This window comes from Lactuca saligna, chromosome 8 (genome assembly GCF_052625555.1).
Source record: "Lactuca saligna cultivar CGN05327 chromosome 8, ASM5262555v1, whole genome shotgun sequence".
NCBI classification, from domain to species: domain Eukaryota; kingdom Viridiplantae; phylum Streptophyta; class Magnoliopsida; order Asterales; family Asteraceae; genus Lactuca; species Lactuca saligna.
In genome coordinates, this window is record NC_136424.1 from 17,031,165 (window position 1) to 17,052,270 (window position 21,106).

The 21,106-nt window shown below is 30.8% G+C and overlaps 1 protein-coding gene across 1 annotated transcript; it reads left to right on the top strand.

The window, feature by feature from the left end:
• The first annotated feature begins 8,490 nt into the window (after positions 1-8,490).
• LOC145011716 (WAT1-related protein At2g39510-like) lies at positions 8,491-16,649 on the top strand. The gene is made up of 7 exons (XM_078970445.1): positions 8,491-8,737; positions 8,830-8,892; positions 8,999-9,115; positions 14,340-14,583; positions 15,039-15,200; positions 15,941-16,092; positions 16,250-16,649. The coding sequence occupies exons 1-5, from the start codon at positions 8,538-8,540 to the stop codon at positions 15,081-15,083; spliced, it is 669 nt and encodes a 222-aa protein (XP_078826571.1). The 5' UTR covers positions 8,491-8,537; the 3' UTR covers positions 15,084-15,200; positions 15,941-16,092; positions 16,250-16,649.
• Positions 16,650-21,106: the final 4,457 nt, after the last annotated feature.

A 21,106-nucleotide genomic window follows, 5' to 3' on the forward strand; every position in this document is an offset into this window, starting at 1 on the left:
AATGATTAGGGAAAGGATGTTAGCAGCTCAGGATCATCAAAAGAGCTATGCTCACAAGAAAAGAAAACTGATAACATTCAAAGTTGGTGATTCGGTTTTGCTTAAATTCTCACCGTGGAAGGGACTTATAAGATTTGGTAAAAGGGGAAAGTTGAGTCCAAGGTTTATTGGACCATTTAAAGTTCTTCAGAGGATTGGGAATCAAGCTTACAAGCTAGAACTACCAAAAGAACTAGATGGTATTCATAACACTTTCCATGTGTGTTATTTAAGGAAGTTTACAGGAGATATTCCCGACATAATTCAAATATCTAAGTTAAGATTGGATGAAAGCAAGAGGTTAATCGAAGAACCAGAGGCAATCGTTGACCGTAAGACTAAAAAGTTGTGACGCAAGATGGTCGATTTAGTGCTTGTGCAATGGAAACATACGAAGGGGCCAAATCTCACCTGGGAAACGGAGAGTGACATGATGAGTCGCTACCCGTATTTGTTTGCTGATGTGTGATTCCGAGGACGGAATCATCCTAAGGGGGAGAGAATTGTAACACCCATGTTTCTGGGCTAAAAGCATTAATAAAGTTGTAATAGTCTAGGTCAACCTTTGTAACTCATTTTGAAGTAGTAAAGAGGAATTATGTGAATATTATGTGAATTATATGCTTATTTGCTTAATTATTATGATTTAATTAATTAATAATAAAAATAAGCATTTAAAAATAAATATTATAAAAAGCCGATATCTTTTAAGAAAGTTGTACTGGCCGAAACAAGGATTTCGGAGATATAAAGAACGTCGAAATCCGAGTTATAACGAAGAAGTTATGACATGTCGAAGTTTCGCGACAAAACCGGCACGGTACCGGGAAGCTTAAAAAGTGAATATTACGATAAAGTGCTTTTTAGCCTTAACAATCTAAACTAAAGTCGTAGTATTCGTTAAACCGAGAAGTTCGATAAAAAGAACGCCCAAATCTGACTTCGTATGAGGAAGTTATGATTTTTTCTAAGCTTTAGCTTAGTAGTAGACAGCTAAATACTCAAATTTAAGATCGAGCGAAATTTAGCTGACACAATGATAGCTTCATTTTATTTACTTCTTTTTATAGTTTATTTTAGCATATTTCATTCATAATTTAGATAATTTCCATGCATATTTTCCTTTTTGTTATTTTATGACTATTTCGGGTACTCTCGAATCTTGTGAGCATAATTGCAGGTTTTCGGGTCTAGCGGAGCGGGAGTGTTCGGGACGTATAGGAGGCGATAAGATTTGGTAGACAAAAATGACGTTGGGCTTGATGGGTAGTGGCGATGATGCATGGAGTGATCTTGATGATTATTTGAAGACTTGGAGAGAAATAAACTTTAAATTTGCAAGATGCGGGGGAATATTCAAGCGTACGTAAATTATTAATCGGGCGAATTCACGAGCTTTGGAGGATTTGGAGAGGTCAAATTGGGCTTAAAATGAAGAAAAACTTGAAGAAAATGGGCTAGGAGGTGATTGGATTCGATCTGGGCCAAGTGGGCTAAGCTATGGAGGCCCAAAACCTCAAAGATGCTACATCCAAGGACCACCCGCGCAACCCACCCGCGCAAGAGCATGCGGGTCGCGCAACCTCCTGCAGGGGCAATTTCGGAAATTCTTCTTTTGAGCTATTTGAGGAAGGTTGGTGCCCATCTTTTGCATACTCTTGGACATCCGATTTTTGAAGATTCTCTCTGGAGTTTTGAAGACTTTTGAAGGCCAAGAACCCTTGAAGAACATCATATTTTTACCTCTTGATTCTTGCTTAATGTTTGGTACAATTTTCTCTAACTTTGTTTCTTTGGGTTTAGCCATGCTTGGCTAAGCAAATCTTGGTTGACTTTTGGTTAATCCTTTGAACTTTTTTTGAATGTTGAAGAATCCATGAACATGTTCTTGAATCTTTATGGGAATGTTTTGTGTTTTAACATCTTATCATTACTTGTATGTTTTAGTTCATGAGTTTAAATGTGTTTGTGGTGATTAGTTGGCTAATTTCTTGATTAAGTAAAGGATCCTCAAATTAGCAAGCAACAAATGATTTTTGTGTTGTTTTTGCTTCACACAATCATAAAAACATTACCTCCAACATGGTGGTGAAAGCATTTGACCCCTCTTGGATTTGGTGACTTTTTGGTTCTTAATGCTAGTTGACTTTCACTAATTACATGCTATTTGGAATTAGTGACTTTGACTAAGGAAATTGTTATGAGCTTCTCTAGCCATTTCAACAATTAAGAAAAGTCTAGGTAATCTCAAGCTCCTTGGATTACTATAGCCAAATTGAGGATTTAAAACAAGTATTGCACCATTGAATTCTAATGATATGTTCATCAAAAGTCAAAGTGAGAAAACTTTAAGTCAACCATCTTTCCCTTATTGATTTTACATCAAATTCTTATTTTTGTTGCAATTGTCTATTTAAATCATAGTTAATTCTAGTTTGTACAAGTATTTCAAAACATCAAAACCCCCATTTTTAATTTATTGTCATATTCCAAGTATTTTACAAAGAGATTTTTCATAGAGTTATCAAATTGAACCAGTTTCCGTGGATTCGATCCCTTTACCACTATACACTATTTTAGTGTGTAATATTTAGGGTTATTATTTGTGTTGGCCTCGACAACCACCACACAACCTAAATGAGAATCGAAGGTCTCGTCAATAGTAGTACAACGGTAAAAAGACTGACGAAAACGGACGTTGGGTGAAGAAGTTATGAATTTTTAACGGATTTTCCTGTCCCGGTCTGTTAAAAATAATAATATTAAAATTAAAGTCAAAATTAGCCAATGAAGTCTAAGCGAAAGTTGTATAGCATGATTTTAGCTACGCGTGCATATAAAGAACGTTAAAAACGAAGCTCCTATGCGAAAGTTATGGATTTTAGAAGTTCGGGGCTCAAAATTCGGAAATTTTCGCATGAACAGTAACCGGACACGTCATCGAGGCCGAAGCTGCTGCGTCACCGAAGACGTGGCCGAATCCGGACCAGACACGTGTCACAATTTCCTCGAACCAAAGCCTCGGCCAATCAGAAGCCGCCTCGTGGCCGCTGCATGTCCGAACCTCGCAGAGCCACGTCCGAGCCTCGTTGTCGCCTCCGTGTCTCGCCTCGCTGCTGCCACGCGCCTCGTTCCCTCGCAACCACCTCCTCCCTTCGTGACCGAGCCTCGCAAGCAGCTACGTGGAAGCTTCTCAGCATCGGAGACCTTGGCCTCGCACCCTATAAATAGGGGGGCTGCGAGATCTCCCGACTACTTTTGAAAACTTGACATTTTTCACCCCTATAAATAGGGGGGGCCTGAAAGACGTCCCGAAGTGCCCGAAAACCCGGAAAATTTTATCTTTTCGGTTTTGAAGCTCCAACTCTCGCAGAGCCCGGTTTCTCAATACAACTCCCGGTGTTATAAGAAACGATCATTTTAAGGAACGAATTGCTGCCCGATTATCATCAAACCAAGTGAGTGTATAGTCAATTTTATCTTACACATAGATATGAAGTATTTTCTATAAAATATGTGTTATGTGTAATTATATTGATTGTTTATTTGAGATGATTGTTGAATACAATGTTTTATACAAGTTATAAATTGTATATGTATTTTATCTACAAATATGTTGGGTAGAACATGGGTAGACAAAATAGTTGATGTGTGTTAAAATGATGAGAGGCCTCGATGTTGTTGTTGTTCCAGTCATCTAGCGGAGTGTGGATGACGACCACAGACTCTTCTAGACAGTCTAGTGGAACGCTAGCATGCTCGCAACCTGTAGGTGTTGTGAATGATGTGTTCACCGGTGTACTCCATCCCCCTCATGGTTGCCTTTAGGACATTTATTGTTGAGGAACCCCTTTAGCAGTAGTGTCTAGCCCGATGATAAAATCCTTAGACTAGGTCCCTTGTATAGGTTTTTAGGGACGTAAAGTGAGGATAACGGGAATGGGTAATCAGGGTTATTGTTGGTTGATGAAATTAATAAATTTAATGTTGATCGATGAAATTAATAAATTTATTATTATTTATGGGTTGAAAACCCTATATGCTCACCAGGCTCCCAAGCCTGACCCACTCAGCTTACTGTTTTACAGGTAGTGGACTCAGAGCATAATTATGATGATGATGAGGGATGTTTGGATTATAGGCCATTAGTTGTAAATAACTGTTGTAAGGCTTATAATGTACTGTTTATACTTATGTACTGTATCGAACATGACATCCCAAGTCTTTTAATGAAATACATTTATAAGGAAATGCTTTTGATAAATCTTTATCATATTATTGTTTTGGGACAAATTCCGCAATTCTTTTATTAAAAGGTTACTCTGATTTTGAAACAAAGTATAAACAAAACCGGTCTTTTCTGGCCGGGAAATTGGGGATGTCACATCTAGTAAAACTCATAAGCATTAACATTTAAATCAACAATTTCAAGAATCATATAAACATATATAAAACTTGAAAATTTGATAATAGCCATTGTAAATGGATTAGCATACTCATTACCACATCAAAAACAGGTTTCATAAGTCCAAAACAGTTTAGGGTAATGATTCTAGTCCATTTCTAGCAGCAAAACTCGAAAATCTGCACACATGGCCTCCTACTCGTCGAGTGCAAGAACCTACTCGACGAGTAGGATGAAGTTTCACTTGGACTCGTCGAGTCCCCCCATGGACTCGGCGAGTTCACTAAATAGTTAGCAGAAATTCAACCTTTTTCAAGCAGTTTGCATCAAGTATATAGAAAACAAAACCTAGCTCTGATACCACTGATGGGGTTTAAGCATTCGAACACTGATGGTGTACATGCAACCCTAGAAACCTTGGATATATGTTTTCTTTAACATACATGCAAATATGATTTTTCCAAGGTTCTCATTCTAACTAGCATATCATGGGGTACTTGTAATATAAAAATTAGTAGAATGACATACCTTTGTTGTTGCTTGGATTCCTAAAGACTTTGTGAGCCTAGCACCCCAAATGTGATCTCAATAGTTTCACACAACACCACAACACTTGGAATAACTTGAGAGAAGTACACTTGAGCATAAATTCTGCTAGCCCTCACTCTTATTGTCTTAGTGGCCAATTTTGCTCCATATGAGGTTCCTTATATAGTGTGTCACATGTAGGGTTACACCATCTAAACCCTAATGTGCATGGCTTTTCATTTCCCCCATGATCCGTGTGATTTAACCTCTATGGAGCATCCATGGAGCACCTAATGGGTCCTAGCCCAATCTAGTGAATCATGGACCTTGAGCCCACTATATAAGAATGAAAGATTTACATAATCAATCCTCATATATTTAATTAGTTTCTTTTGATCACAAAATTAATTCTTAAGCAATACAAATTAAACATATATATATATATATATATATATATATATATATATATATATATATATATATATATATTATCTTGTACAAATCAATTACGTATAAATAAATCATTATATTTACCAATGTTTAACGATTTCAGTTAAAGAAGGTTATTAAGAAACTTAATTTAGAGCAAAATGAAAAAATTAAAATTTTAAATTCATGTAATTAATTTCTATTTTTTAAACTAAACACCGATATTAATGAATTTACATCAAATGTAAAAACAAACAATATACGTTTAAAGTCTAAACATAAATAGTTTATTTAAAAGTGGAAATATTTTTATTACATATTAACCAATAAAAAATCTAATAATTATTTTTCCATAAGAAAACTATATCTCAAAAGAGAAATTTATCATCATCGCGCGGACACACATCTAGTAATATAATGTTCTAACTGTGGTAATTAAAAAAAGGAAAAAAATGTTGTTTTTTATATAACATATGATTCAATTCAATAAATAAATTAATAAATAAATAAAACAATAAATAACGGGGTGCCAATCATAGTAAGAAATAAAGCGGCAATGGGTCACCGCACCGTATACCGTACCCAAGATGTGGTGTTCCGAAGTGCGGTTCCGGCCACCACACAGCTATATGTGGTACATACTACGATCTTATAGACACAATACTCTATGTCAACCACTTAAGACTATTCTCATTTACAAATGACAAAAATTGCAAAAATGCTCCATGTGGTATTCAAATTTTTGGGGTTTTAGTCCACACATCGAGTTTTTTTGAGAAGTGGTTTGTATATGAAAATAGTCTCTCCGAAAATTGAAATGACTATAATACCCTTGAGGTATTTATTTTTCATTTTTCTTAAAATTTAATATTTATTTATTTATTTTAACAATTAAAAAAAATAATAAAGGACCCACCTCTCTCTCTCTCTCTCTCTCTCAAACATGTTAGAAAAAAATGGATATAAGTCATACATACAAGGTGTTCGACAAAATGCTCTAACAAATAACATTTCCTATACCCAAGAGCTCTGGATCAGTAACCCATGTTCGTCATTTTTTGACCACTCATCGTGGTGAGCTGCCTAGATTCGTTGTTTGTGAATTCTTTAAGGAGTTGATAAGCCTTCCGACCATACATCTTGATGTTTTAGTTGTTTGTAGATCCTCATGCAACTGCAAGAAACCACATAAGCATTTCATCAAACACGTTAACTACATGATCTGACAATGACTACATTCACCAATTATTCAGTGAATGAGGGAAATTTGAACATATGAATGTCAATTGTGATATAAAGAAAAAGACAAAACAAAGAGTTTTTTAGATATCTAAGATATCTACTTTTGGATATCAGAAATTACGGATGATCTGATAATGTGAAATGAACAATAAATGTTGTTGGGGAGATTTTGTATTTGAAAATAAACCTAATCGATTAAGTTGTGTGTGTGAGATGGGGAAGATGATGAATATGTTGTATTTTTACAGTGTGTTTTATCCTCATAAAAACCTTCTAAAGAAATTTGGTCTCTAGTAAAGCTGCAAGGTTAAGACTTTACCCAAGTAAAACTTGGATGAGATGAGGCTGAAATTTTTCGGGGTGTTCTTCAAACCCCTTTACCTTTTTGAAGGGTAAGGCTTCCATGCCTCAGCATGTGCATCGCCGAGACTAAATCATGTGCAGCAAGGACTAATCAATGGTTTATCCGTTCCAATTCAAAATATTATTCAATAAACATCACCGAGACAATGGAATGGGATCGAAGGTGCAAGGAATTGGAAAACCCATTAGGGGTCGATGAGGGTTCCCTTATAAACGAAAATCCCCTTCGTACAAGTAAGCTCTCAACTCCCATTTATTCATCTTTTTTTACTCGAACGTAGCTAATAGTTCTTCATCAATAATTTACAAGTTTTATTGCATAATAGTTGAGGTAGAAAACGTGGGGAAGAAGAAGATGGGTTGGAAAGAAGAATATGGATTGTGGTGGGCTTTTTGACTTTATATATATATATATATATATATATATATATATATATATATATATATATATATATATATATATATATATATATATTAACTATTTTTTTCATTTAAATTAAATAGAAAAAAAAACATAAAAAATTAAATCAGAAGGGCATTACTATCATTTCAGTTTACCGAGGGACTAAATCTGCAATGAAAGTAACTCAAAATGATCACTAATCCAAAAAAATCGGGGTTTAAACTAAAATCCCAAAAAAATACATACTACAGGAACAATTTTTGCAATTTTATCTTTACAAATAAAACCAAACCAACTATATATTAAAACTAAAAATTTAATTTGTTTCTTTTTCACATATACAATCCAATAAACTTAAAGCTTCACTCCTATTAACAACTCAACTCAACCAAAAATTTTAATATTAACAATAATATATATATATATATATATATATATATATATATATATATATATATATATATATATATATATATATATATATATATATATTAGTCTCATTTTATAGAAAAAACTAAATTATAATTTTTTTAATATTAACAACAATAAAAAAAAAATATCAATATTAGTCTCATTTTATAGAAAAAAACTAAATTATAAACTTTAGTATATGTTGTTTTTTCAACAAAATAAAACATATTTTTTTAAAATTATAAAGTTTGTTTGATAAATAAATGCCAATCAAGAATTGTTTAAATGAAGAAAAAGAATTGTCCAAATGGAACCAACCGACTTGAGGTTGCTGCACCAACATCGTCCGTGGCTTTCATTTTTTTTTCGGCCCAACCAATCAAAACTATTGGTCACCAATAAAAGTGATCTAACGAACTTGTTTACATCATTTACACATCACATAATAAGTTTGAAAAATAAGTTTTAGAGGTAATATGTTTACTATATATAATAACCTTTCTGCAAATATTCTGCTCATTCCACATGTTGGAAATACATATTGCATTTAAATTATTCTTTTAACATTTAGGAAAAAAAAAAAAAAACAAAAACAAAAAACCTTGAAAAATATTTTATTATTACTTTTAGTACAGTTAATATCCTTGTGCATATATACCATCCGAAGCCATATTAAAATCGCAAAGGCGCAAAGACAGATATAACTTGAAAACAAGCATGTCAAAAGAGAGCTTTAAGGGGTTATATGCTCGTACCAAGCCTTTTATGTTCATGATCTTCTTGCAAACCTCGTATGCTGTTGGTAGCTTAGTTACTAAGTCTGCCCTGAACAAGGGCTTGAATCATTACACTTTTGCTGTTTACCGAAACGCTATTGCAACTCTCTTCTTCGGTCCTTTGGCTTTCTTCACCGAAAGGTATATATATGTTTCTATATATATACATGTCATGAAGTGTATGAATCTACCATTTTTCTTTATAGTTACTATTCATTTGCTGGTGGAAACAGGAAAGCAAGGCCAAAAATGACGGTTTCCATCTTCCTGAAAATCATATTGCTGGGATTACTAGAGTATGTATGCTATATTCTATGTTTTTCTTCTGTAAGAAAGAAACCCTAATCATTGCACGATTGCATGCATTATCATCTGAGCGATGGTTTATATATTGAATCACAGGCCAGTGATAGACCAGAACTTGTTCTATGCTGGAATGAAATCTACAACGGCAACTTTCGCGTCTGCTATGTGCAACATCCTTCCTGCCATTACCTTTGTCATGGCTTGGATGTTTAGGTATTATTCCTTTAACATTCTTAAGCGAATTGAAAAATGAAAATATTGGCTGTGTACAAAACACGTAAAAAACGACACAAATACAAGAATTGTCATCTACGGATCCTAATTAAGCTGTTGAGTGTCATCAACTTTTTTGCTTGGATGTGATCCATGCTTTAACGTCAGTCATACTAATTAAATCAAAGCCAGTATTCATTATTCCTACTTAATATTGTCCGATTGGATTGAACATGCTTGTTAGGTTCGGGTTAATTTGATCGGTCATTCTAAGACTCGTACGAACAAAGAATAGTATTTTTTTTCCTTTTTAAGTTGAGGTATAATATATTAACTTCAGGATAAAATAACCACTATATATACCATTCTGCTTAATTTTCACTTTTAAAAAATTAAATAAAAAATAATACACAAGACTCAAGTATAATTTTGCAAAGCTGAAACACCAAGCACCTTGGAGGCATCGGATGACACTCCTAACATATTGTACGCCTTATTCTCGAGTTTTTGTATGTAAGGAAAAAGAAGGAAAATAGATGAAAGTTTTGTTCTTGAGTTTTTTGAAGGAGAGGAAGAAAATGAAATACAGTGAGTTGTGTTCTCGAGTTTTATATTAGCAGGAGAGAAGAGAAGGAAAGGAAATGGAAAGAAAATAAAGTTTTTTTTTCTTTGAATCTATCCTCTCAAATATTAGATGATTGGGAAGGGAATAAAAGAAAATGATTCCCCCCTGTTTCCTTTCTTTCCCCTCAATTTTAATCTCGAGGAGAGGGGAGTAGTATTCTGCCGCTCAAGCTCCCTTTCTCTCACCATGATTGACCCATCATTTTTATGGGTAATTATCAAGCCTATCCATTAATCAACTTTATTAAAGTGAAACAAGATAAAGAGTTTTACAGGTGTTTTACATAAAACTTTTTCTTAATTTCAATAATATTTTATTTATTTATATATGAAATATATATTTGTCTCTCTAAAAGTCTTGTGGAAAAATAAAGACTCCGATATATATATATATATATATATATATATATATATATATATATATATATATATATATATATATATATATATATATATATATATATATACATACATATATATACATATATATATATATATATATATATATATATATATATATATATATATATATATATATATATATATATATATATATATATATATATATATATATAAAAGTATCATGTCATCCCCAGAAGCTAGCTCGATGCGGATTAGACAAAGAGGTTAAGCCAAAGGGTGTTGGATGTCGGGTCTAATACCATATAAATTATATGTGGATTTTAGGTTTTTTTTTTCCAAAAGAATCTTCATAAAAAAGAGAGAGAAGTCCAACGTATCCTCCTTAATAAATTAAGGTTTTTTTTGCCACTTGTCAATCTCACATGAGTTTTGACACTTATTATTTTGTGGTAATTTTGAAATAAATATTATCCACTTGTTAATTTTTGGTTTGTTTTAATTTGTAATTAAAATCATATACTTATATATGTAAAGTATTAAAAATCATATATATGATATTAAATTGTAATAAATATGTTTCTTTCTTTCTTATTTTAAAGTTGTATATTAAAAAATATTTCATTTTTATATTTTAAATTTAATCATTTTTTAAATCAACCCGTATAATATACGGATCTCACACCTAGTATAAAGATATATAAAACATTTTCTTACCAAACGAATGAACATATTAGTTACAGTAGAAGTACAACATATATAAAGATATATGAAACCTTCTCGTACCAAGGATGAACATATTAAGTATATATACTTTTTGAGAATAAGCTTTATGAAAAAACTTGGTATAATATAATTGAGATATATTTTAGAGGTTTTTTATTGAGTTAATTAATGTTGATTGGAATATAAGCTTTTTCTATTTTGGATCTTTGGGATTTTTTATCTATAATTTTGATGAGAAATGTCCCATAAAATCTAAATATTTTTTTGTCAGGTTACACTTTAATATTAAATTAATTTTGTTTACAAAAATGGACATGCCCATTAAAATTTTGGAATAATCATTTTTGGTCGATTTCACATATTTAGTCGATATCAGGTCTTTTTTCTTTAATTTAGGCATAGTATTATTTGAGACATTTTTAAGATTAGGTTAGTTTTAACCAATAATCAAAATATTAATATTTTTCTAAAATTATGTTTTTTTTATTCTTTAGAATTAACAACTATATTTTTTTTATTTATAATTAAAAAGATGTGTTATATAATGTAAATGGGCAGAAAACTATAGATTAGTACAAACTTCATATTATAGTTTTATGCAATATTTTGAACGCTAATATGTACTTGGACTGAACTATAATATTCTTACAAGTGAATGTGATTGTGAATGTAATGATTCTTCCTCAAATGATGGTTTCACTACCATAATCCTCAATCTCTTCTTTTAGAAATAGGTTTTATAAATATGCTTTTAGAATTTCTAAAATTTTAAATCAAGCTCAAGATGCATCAACATAAATTTTATATTATTTTTTGAATTTTCCATTGAAGAATCTCTAAACTATCAAATCAAGTTTGAAAATCACCTAAAATTGTCCTGGGGAGATCGAGGTCGTCGTTACTCACTTGTAGCATTATTTTAGTTATTGAGTTTTTTAAAAAAATAAAATAACAATATTGTAATAATAATAATAATAATAATAATAATAATAATAATAATAATAATAATTTATCATACTCATAAATGATTACAAAAGACGTGTTATGTTTATATAGCAATTGACATTTGTTCAAGGTAACTTAAAAACAAATCCCAATATTTTGGATGCTGATAATCTTAAAAACAATCCCAATATTTTAGATGTTCGTTAAGAATAAGATAATCTTCAAAAAAATCTCAATAATTTGACCCAATTTACGGAAAAAAATGGGATACTGTTAAATCTATGGAACCGGTCTAAAATGGTTATTCCAAAATTTTAGTAGCTATAATATGTTTTTTGTAAACAAATTTTAATTGATGATTAAAACTATAAACCAACCGAAAAATCTATGTTATCACTAGGCGAATATCTGCGTGTTACGCAGAATATTAGTTTATAGTTGAAATATTTATAAATATACAGGTTTATATTAATTATAACAATGAGGTTCTTAACTTTGATATAATAATTTTTAAACCAAGTTGTTATTAAACATTGATTGTTTTGAATGATATTACAATGTATACATCTACTAAAACTATATAATATCCATTGTCTCGATGAGTTCTACTTACTGGTTACTCATAAAAAAAATTAAAAATAATATATGGTTAAATGTTATTTATTAATTTTGTCATTGTAAATTTTTTTTTTTATTTTTTTTTTGTTTAACATTTTTATTTCTATCATTGTAATTATTTAACAACATCAAACATTGTTTTTTTAAAGGTAACAATATAGTTTTTTTTACATAATGTTAGTTTTGACTATTTTTGTTGTAAGTTTTTTTTAAACTACTTATTTAAAAACTTTTAATGATTATAAAAAAAGTTTTAAATTTTTTTAGTTATTTTGGGATTGAAATTTATGTTTAATATTATAATTTATAGCTTTTAACTCTTTATAAAATAGTCTTTCGATTTTTTTTCAAGTTTAACTGAAATTTTGATTTAAGTTAACCATTTAACATTATATTGAAATTAATAACTTAAGTATTTTGCATAAAATCATAAATTATACAAAAAGTTATGATTTTAAAATGACAATTGCTCACATACGACAATATATATGTAAATTAATAAGTTAACTATAATATGTTAAAAAATTAAAGTTATAATTTTATAAGTATAAGTAAAAAAATATAATATTTTAATATTGTAGGTTTGTTAATTTATTATTAGAATTTAGTTTTTGTATTAATTTAATATTATTAACAAATTGATAATAAATATTAGAAATAAATTGAAAATTCATGAAGGTTTCAAATGCATGCGTCGTAAGAAAAAATATCTCATTTATAAGTATATTAGACGAATGGTCGCGCGTTGCGAAGAAACATATATATAGTTGAAATCTTCACAAATATATGTTTTTTTAAATATAATAATAACGTTATTGTTAAATTTGATATATTAATTCATATACTAAATTGATATAATATATTGATTATTTTGAATTATATGTTAATATATACAACTATTAAAATTGCATAATCTGAATCGTTTTATATTTTTATTTGCATAACATTTTAATTTATATCATTGTAATTATTTAAAACATCAAACATTATTTTTTTTGTTTTTAAAGGTAATAATACAATCATTTATATAGAGTTATTTTTAACTATTTTTATGGTAATTTATGATCATAAAAATATATTTAGGAAATATTTTAGTTAAATTAAGATTACAATTTAGTTTTTGCATTTAGCACTATAATTTATCAGTTTTAACTATTTATAAAATATTCTGTGAGTTTTTTAAATGGAACTAAAATTTATATTTAAGTTGATCATGTAATTTTATATTTAAACTAACAATTTAAGTATTTTATTCAAACTGTTCAAAGTTATAGCTTTAACTGATAATGGTTAAATACAACAACATACTAAATCTAATATATTAAGCATAATATGTTAAAAGTTAAAGACATAATTTTATAATTAAAAGTAAATATATTATTATAATATTGAAATTTAGTTTATTTCTGATTACACTTTAGGTTTGATATTTATTTAACCTTATTAACCAACTTATAATTATTATTAGAAAAAAAAATTGAAAAGTCATGGAAGTTTCAAATGAATGTGGTGAAAAGAAAAATAGTTGGGAGTTTCAAATTGATGTGGTTAAAGGAAAAATGCTTTATTTATAATATAGTATGATATGATATGATATGATATGATATGATATGATATGATATAGATTATTTCGTATGTAAGTTTTTCCATTGTCTTTCCATAATGACTATCGTTTAACAGCAACTTAGTTAATGTAACATGTTAAAGACCAAAATATTGCTATAACCAAACATGGGTGTCCGTCATAACTAAAGTTCCTAGAACCGGTACGAATTACTTGTAGAGAATAATAGAACATGGTGCATAAAGTCTTCCAGACTTAAAAGATCTTAGTATTACAGAAACCCATCAAATCATGTATATATTTAACTACTTTTTGGAGTCTAATAGATGGAAAATTAGCATTGATTCACCAAGCAAATGAGTCTTAATTTTTTCTTTATCCTCGTAGACTTGAGAAGGTGAAGATGAAAAGTTTACATAGCCAGGTGAAGATCATAGGGACATTAGTGACGATTGGTGGAGCCATGATAATGACTCTAATAAGAGGCCCTAAAATTCAATTTCCATGGACAAATAATCATACTCTTCATCATGAATCTCCGGTTAACACCATGAATACACAAGATCAAATCAAGGGATCTCTCATGATCACTGCTGGTTGCATTTCTTGGGCGAGTTTCGTCATCCTTCAAGTAAGATTTCAGTCCAAAATTATGGTTCAGTTACGTCTTAAAAAAACTGAACATACATAACAAATTTTTTGATGTTGATGGATTTGGATTTTAATAAAACACGATAGATAAATTATATATTGATAAGGTGCTTAGATGTTGAAAAATTAGTCAAACAAAATATTTTCGTCACTAATTGCTTATGATTGTCTACACTAAAGCAAAAAGGTCTCGCCGAAAACCTTTTACATATCCATCACTAAAAAAGATTCCACTATACGATCTTCCAAATTTAAAACACATCACTCAATTCCAGTCGAAAAAAAAAGTTTTTAATTCAGCAATGCCATTTTACATAAAATTGGATTATTTTACACTGAACTCCTAGAAAAAGGTTACATGATATTTCCAAATTAATATTATGTTTCAGCTAGAAGCTATACTAATATTTATGTTTCTTTGATGCATTTAAAAAGGCGGTGACATTGAAGTCGTACCCAGCTAATCTATCTCTCACATGACTCGTGTGTATGATGGGCACATTAGAAGGGTCTATACTTACCCTTGTAGTTGAGAAGGCCAATACCTCAATCTGGTCAATTAATTGGGACATCAAATTATTTGCAACGATTTATAATGTAAGAAAATTAATAATATTTATATCCATAACATGTTAGTTACCATGATTAAAATAATCTATTATCAGTGTCATCAATTTAATTACTAAGAAAATTGGTACTTCAAAAATGTTGTCACGTTTAAAAGGATAGGAGGATGAAAAATCTTCCTACAGTTTTTTTCATTCCTATCTTCCAACTCATATAATATTATAACATGTGGAACCCATTAATTCTTTCTCTTGATCTTCTTTCTTGATTATGACACTTTCTTTGATCAAATGAGTAGTAAGATGATTAGGAACAAATGACAGGGGATATTTGATTTCCCAGGGAGGAAATATTACAACTTTTTGAAATCCTTGAACCAAAACTTTTGACGAACATGGATGAACCAAAATTTTGGAGTAATATGAACAAAAGATAGTGGATATTTCCTCTGTGAAAAACTGTTGGTCCTGGTCATAATTTGTTTAATCATGTGCCACTTTCAAACTCACTAAAGTTTGATTATTACATATGCTTATCTAGGCACAACAAAAAAGTTGTTTAAATGAGAAATCAAATATCCTTCGACCTTTTGTTCATACTCGTTAGATCAAGACAAGTGTCAAAATCAATAAATGGATTTAGAAAAAAAAATTAGTGGATTACACGTGTCATTATTCACACTATACGATCTATTTCTTTTCATGAATGATATTGTTATCTTGCTTGTGATTATCTTTCATAATATTTTCTTGGATTGTGTGAATATATAGGGAGTAGTGTGTTCTGGATTTGCATACTACATTTCGGGAGTGGTAATGCAGGATAGAGGACCAGTATTTGTGACGGCTTTTAACCCGCTTAGCATGGTTATAACTTCCATGTTGGAGTCTTCTTTTTTAGTCGAGAAATTGAACTTAGGAAAGTATGTTTCTTACTCTCAACTCTCATGGCTTTACTTTATTACCAATTAGTTTCTTTTACTAAAATAAAACATATCGAGATAATACTCTAGATAATTAATAGCCCTTTGTTTTCCCTTGATCATTTTATGGAGATTAATTTCTTAATTTATATCGTAGTATTATTGGAGCAATTGTTATTGTCCTTGGGCTGTATTTGGTGATATGGGGCAAGAGCAAGGATCAAAAACAACAAGGTCACGAGCCATCACTTAATCAACAAGAGAATGGAATGAAGAGATCAATTAAACATAGTGTCGATGTTGTTAATTCTCATGGTAAACCATCTAGTGATGTTGAAGTAGTTTAGGGAATTTGCTTAGACAGTATTTATCATTTTCGTCTTATGATTATTAGTATCATTAGAAGCTTGGTGAAACTGTCACACCCCGTTAAAGTGGAAACACGAAGGGTGACAGGCTAAGGTCTCATAACACAAGGTAAATAGGATTACCAACCATAATCATTGAGCATTTTTATATTTACATCATATTCTAAACAATATTACATTTTAGTTCCATACTACATAGTCTAGTACATAACAAGAGCAATAAACATAAATCATTATGGCGTCTTAAAATGGATCATTGACCTTTTCCCGAAAAGCATGCAAAACGAGGCTCAACTATAAAATAGTTGGTGAGTTCATAGGTTTATAAAGGCACATCATTTCAGTAAGAAAATGTATATTTGTTCGACAAAAGTTCAAACTCAAAATAAGTGTTGAGTACCAAAGCACTCCGTTCACAACCAAGACTAACGACCGTTCTTGACCCATTCTATCATGTCCATGGTTCCCATGATGTCACTTCACGGAAATATGCACTCACGGTTTTGGGGGAGTGGGGGTTGTCAACCCCAAATAGCGTTATCCATAAGACTGTCAGCTCAAAATACAAGTTAATAGGTTGTAGTTCGGTTCTCGAGGACTTAACATACAAAGGTCATAACAAAGTTCATATCACAAAGTTCATATCAAGAGTTCATAGCATAAAGTTCATAGCACAAGCTCATAAAAGAGTCTTGTTCCAAGTTTACTAAGTTCATAAAACAATATCGTTCCAATTTCATTAAGTTCATAAAACAATATCGTTCCAAGTTCATTAAGTTCATAGAACAAGGCTCAACATCTTAAGAAAATAGAGTTCAACAAGTTCATAAAGCAAAGCTCCACAAGTTCATAAAATAGTACAGATAGCTCATAAAATGGTAGCATGCTTTCCACCCTAAAACATGAAAATAGTAAAAAGGGGGCTGTAAATACTCACTATGGAGAGTTTGCGGTTCGAGCTTAGTGGTTTTGTATTGTAGAGATCGATTTCTACTAGTTCCCTATGGAAAAAATAGTTTCTAGTGAGATACAATTCACTAAAACATTATCTAAGATCTACCTATCCAACTAGTTGTGTCGCAAAGTGTCCAAAGTTTTTTCGGTTCATTATTGGTATTATCGAATTCACGGTGCCTTCTGTTCAAAAATCCATAAATGCATGAAAATGAATTCCAAAAACTGTAGCAATTTTTATTCTAGTTCTAACAGGGGTTATGAGTGTCTCGAAATTTTATAGGAATTTTTGAAGGCCATTTGTTATTTAATTGCAATTTAAGTCTAAATAATAGGAAATTTTTTAAATAAATAGAAAACAATTGCAATAATTTCCAATTCAATTTCCATAGGTTCTTATAATGTTTCCCAAACAGTGAAAAATATTGGTTTGTGCTCTTGAGTCCTAAAACCCCATTTGTAAATTCATGCCCTAATTAAATGAACAATCTGAATAAAATACCAAACAGTGACCAAATTGTATGAAAATTTAGGTGGCATGCATATTTTATACATAAACCAATTATATAATTTTTAGATTTTTATCTCATCTGCAAGTATTTATTTTGAATTTTTGGTCATTAAATCCTTATTTTTGTAGAAAAATAAAGAATATGTTCTAGTACTTGGGGTTTTACAGAACATCCCTTGAAACCATGAGCTTACATAAAAAAATCTAGCTAAAAATTATTTCAGAGCTAAATGGGGTATTCAACCCCCAATAAGTTTAGAAATGTAGCACTAACTAGTGCATGAGTTCCAAATGTGGCTGGAAGTTTAACAATTTTTGTACAAATTTCTATAACATGTTTGCTCATGAAATTTTAGTTCTTCTTAGATAAATGTGTCAAGTTCCTAAAATAATTTTCTCAAGATTTATTGTGGGGTTTAAGGCCTTTGATCATCTAATGAAATACTAGTGATCACAGAAAAAGTTCTTTTTGCGCAATAGTTTTGTAAAAATCGTAAAAAATCAAATTATTAATGTTATACAGTGAGACACTTGGGTCATATGTTTATAGAAATATGTCTCAGAAAAATAATATTGTGGATTTTTGAATCCGAACAAATTTTTCTGACAGAATACATGTTATTTTTGGTTGATTAAAGTGCCTATTTGGGTCATATGTTTACAAGAACAACATGCATAACCTTTATGGTTGAAAGTGAATGATAATATACTAGAGTTTATAGAAGAACAAGAAAATTTTACATGCATGTATCCAAGCCATAGATCTAGGTTTATCCAAGGCCCCAAAGTGGGTGTTTCATTCTTGTGATAGAGAACTCTTTGAAACCACCGAATATTACACTAGGATTGCACCACAAATCCGATTTCTATCACATGCATGTAATGAATAAGCGTCCAAGATGCACTAGAAATGGTTTGAATGGTTTTTGTTATGTTAAAACACAAAAGAAATGAAGAAGATGATGTAAAACTCGATAGGCAATCTCTCTCGTCATCTCTTTGGAGGGTATACTACATTAAAATCATCCACAAAACTCCAGTAATGTGAGTTAACTTCTGAAAAATGAAATGGAAAAATCTCTCCCATAGAAAATGTATCTAAGATCAGTTTTTCTCTCTCACATTGTCATGCAAAATCTGACCTTAGGATTTTGCATAAAGGAGCAATAATGAGTGAGTGGGAGACAGGATTAGTGTAGAGATTGTGTATGGCCGAATTTTTGGGGAGGAGAAAGGGTTATTATGAGACTTTTCTTGGTAAGGGTACCCTCTTAAATCCTTCCCTTAAGTTTTATAAAAAATTAGCTTTAAATTTTATAAAAGCTCTAAGTATTTTCATGAACTTCCAAGAGTTTATTTCTTGGTTTTTATTGAACCGTTTGTTTTTAGAAATAAATTCATAAACTTGAATCATCTTGAATTAAGTTATAAAAATGATAACTTATGATTTGATTTTTATAAAATCAAATTTTTATATTTCAAAAAAATGAAATAAAGGTTCATAACATATGAATGTATGATTAGACAATCCTTGGATTATATTTTTGGCTCATAATTCAAATTATGATATGCGGATATTATTTCCAACTTGTAATTAAATCAAATCATGATTTAATTTAATTGAGTTTGATAAGTACTTAAACTAGTTGAGCACGTCATACATTCCGATTAATAAATCAGGGTATTTAACTTGCCCTTGAGTTGTGATCTATTGAACATGGTTTCATGTTTAGTGTTGAGATTGAACTTTGGCACTTTACAACCAAGTTGGGGTATTCACATATCAATGTGACTACTTAGTACAAGCTTACACTACATGTTCCGAGGGATCTATTAAGTCGCGATCCAGCTCAACTTGTTGCTTCTAAAGCCAAGTTATGTGCACACATGAAAATGACAAGGTTTTAGTTGAGTACTAACCTGAGTTTTGACGGTTGTCACAAAAATGCACTAAATGAATAAAGAAACATTATTTACATTATAAGATAAACATAACGTTAACAATATATGTGATGTACTAAATTAATTTTTTTACACAACCAAAGTTACCAAGAGAAAATTAGTGCAAAGCATATTTTCCAATGGGTTTCCTTATTCTCATTAACAAAATATATATACAATAATCAAAATACAGTGGTTCAAACAGCTATACATTTAGAAAGATTACAATAATGGGCCTAATAGATATTACATGCACACATGTATAATATGTGATTAATACACCCCCACAGTTTCATCGAGAGGTTGACGGATGATCAAATTGGTATAAAACTCAGTGGAAAGAGGTAACCGTAGGTCCTTGGTGAAAATATATGCAAACTGGTATCTCGAAGGCATGTGGAGAATATATACTTTCCTAACAATGACCTTGTCATTCACAAAGTGAATATTCATCTTGTTATGTTTTGTTTCTTAGTGTTGAATGGGATTAACGTTTATATACATGACCATGATGTTATTGAAATACATGATCATGTTGGTGCGAATGGGGACATGAAGTTCTCAGAGAAGATTACAGAGCGATGAGGATTCAGCCACAGTATTTACGACTCCTCGGTATTTTTCTTAAGCACTAGATCGGGACACCTTGTTCATTGGAGTTCAGGAGATCAGGTTGTCTCCAAGAAAAATATAGTATATGGAAGTGGACCTTCGAGTGGATGGACATCCCTCCGGTCCATCTTTGAGTAAGATATAAGGGACAAAGAGGGGGAGGCATAGAAACGAAAATCATGATGAGGAGTGATGCGAGTGTAACGTAAGATATGCTTTAAGACATTAAATTGTGGTTCCCAAGGATCATGCATATATAGGCAGACTTGTTGGACGGCAAAGAAAATATCCAGACATGTAAAGGTAAAATATTGAAGTGACTATATAGTGCTTTGGTACAAGGTGGGATCATTGACAACTTTCCTACTTGCACCTAGTTTGTGATCAATTTCAATATACTATATGTGCTCTCTGTGGATTCGTGAAAAGACTTTTTTAACGATGTTTTATGATAAAAATGGACATCTGTAATTTCTTTTGCACATGATTTACACTAATAAACTTGTGTGTACTAGGGTTAAGACTTGAGTGACCAATGACGATATGGGGAACCAATGACAACAAATGAAATTGTGGTATTCTTGACAAGCCCTATTTGCATATAAGGCTAGATACCTTATATGTGGAT

What these genes read in the sequence shown, in the direction of transcription:
- LOC145011716 (XM_078970445.1), top strand. Translation starts at nt 8,538, where the DNA reads ATGTCAAAAGAGAGCTTTAAGGGGTTATATGCTCGTACCAAGCCTTTT. An exon ending in TTGGCTTTCTTCACCGAAAG is followed by an intron (nt 8,738 to 8,829) that starts GTATATATATGT and finishes TGGTGGAAACAG; the next exon opens with GAAAGCAAGGCCAAAAATGA. An exon ending in GTCATGGCTTGGATGTTTAG is followed by an intron (nt 9,116 to 14,339) that starts GTATTATTCCTT and finishes TTATCCTCGTAG; the next exon opens with ACTTGAGAAGGTGAAGATGA.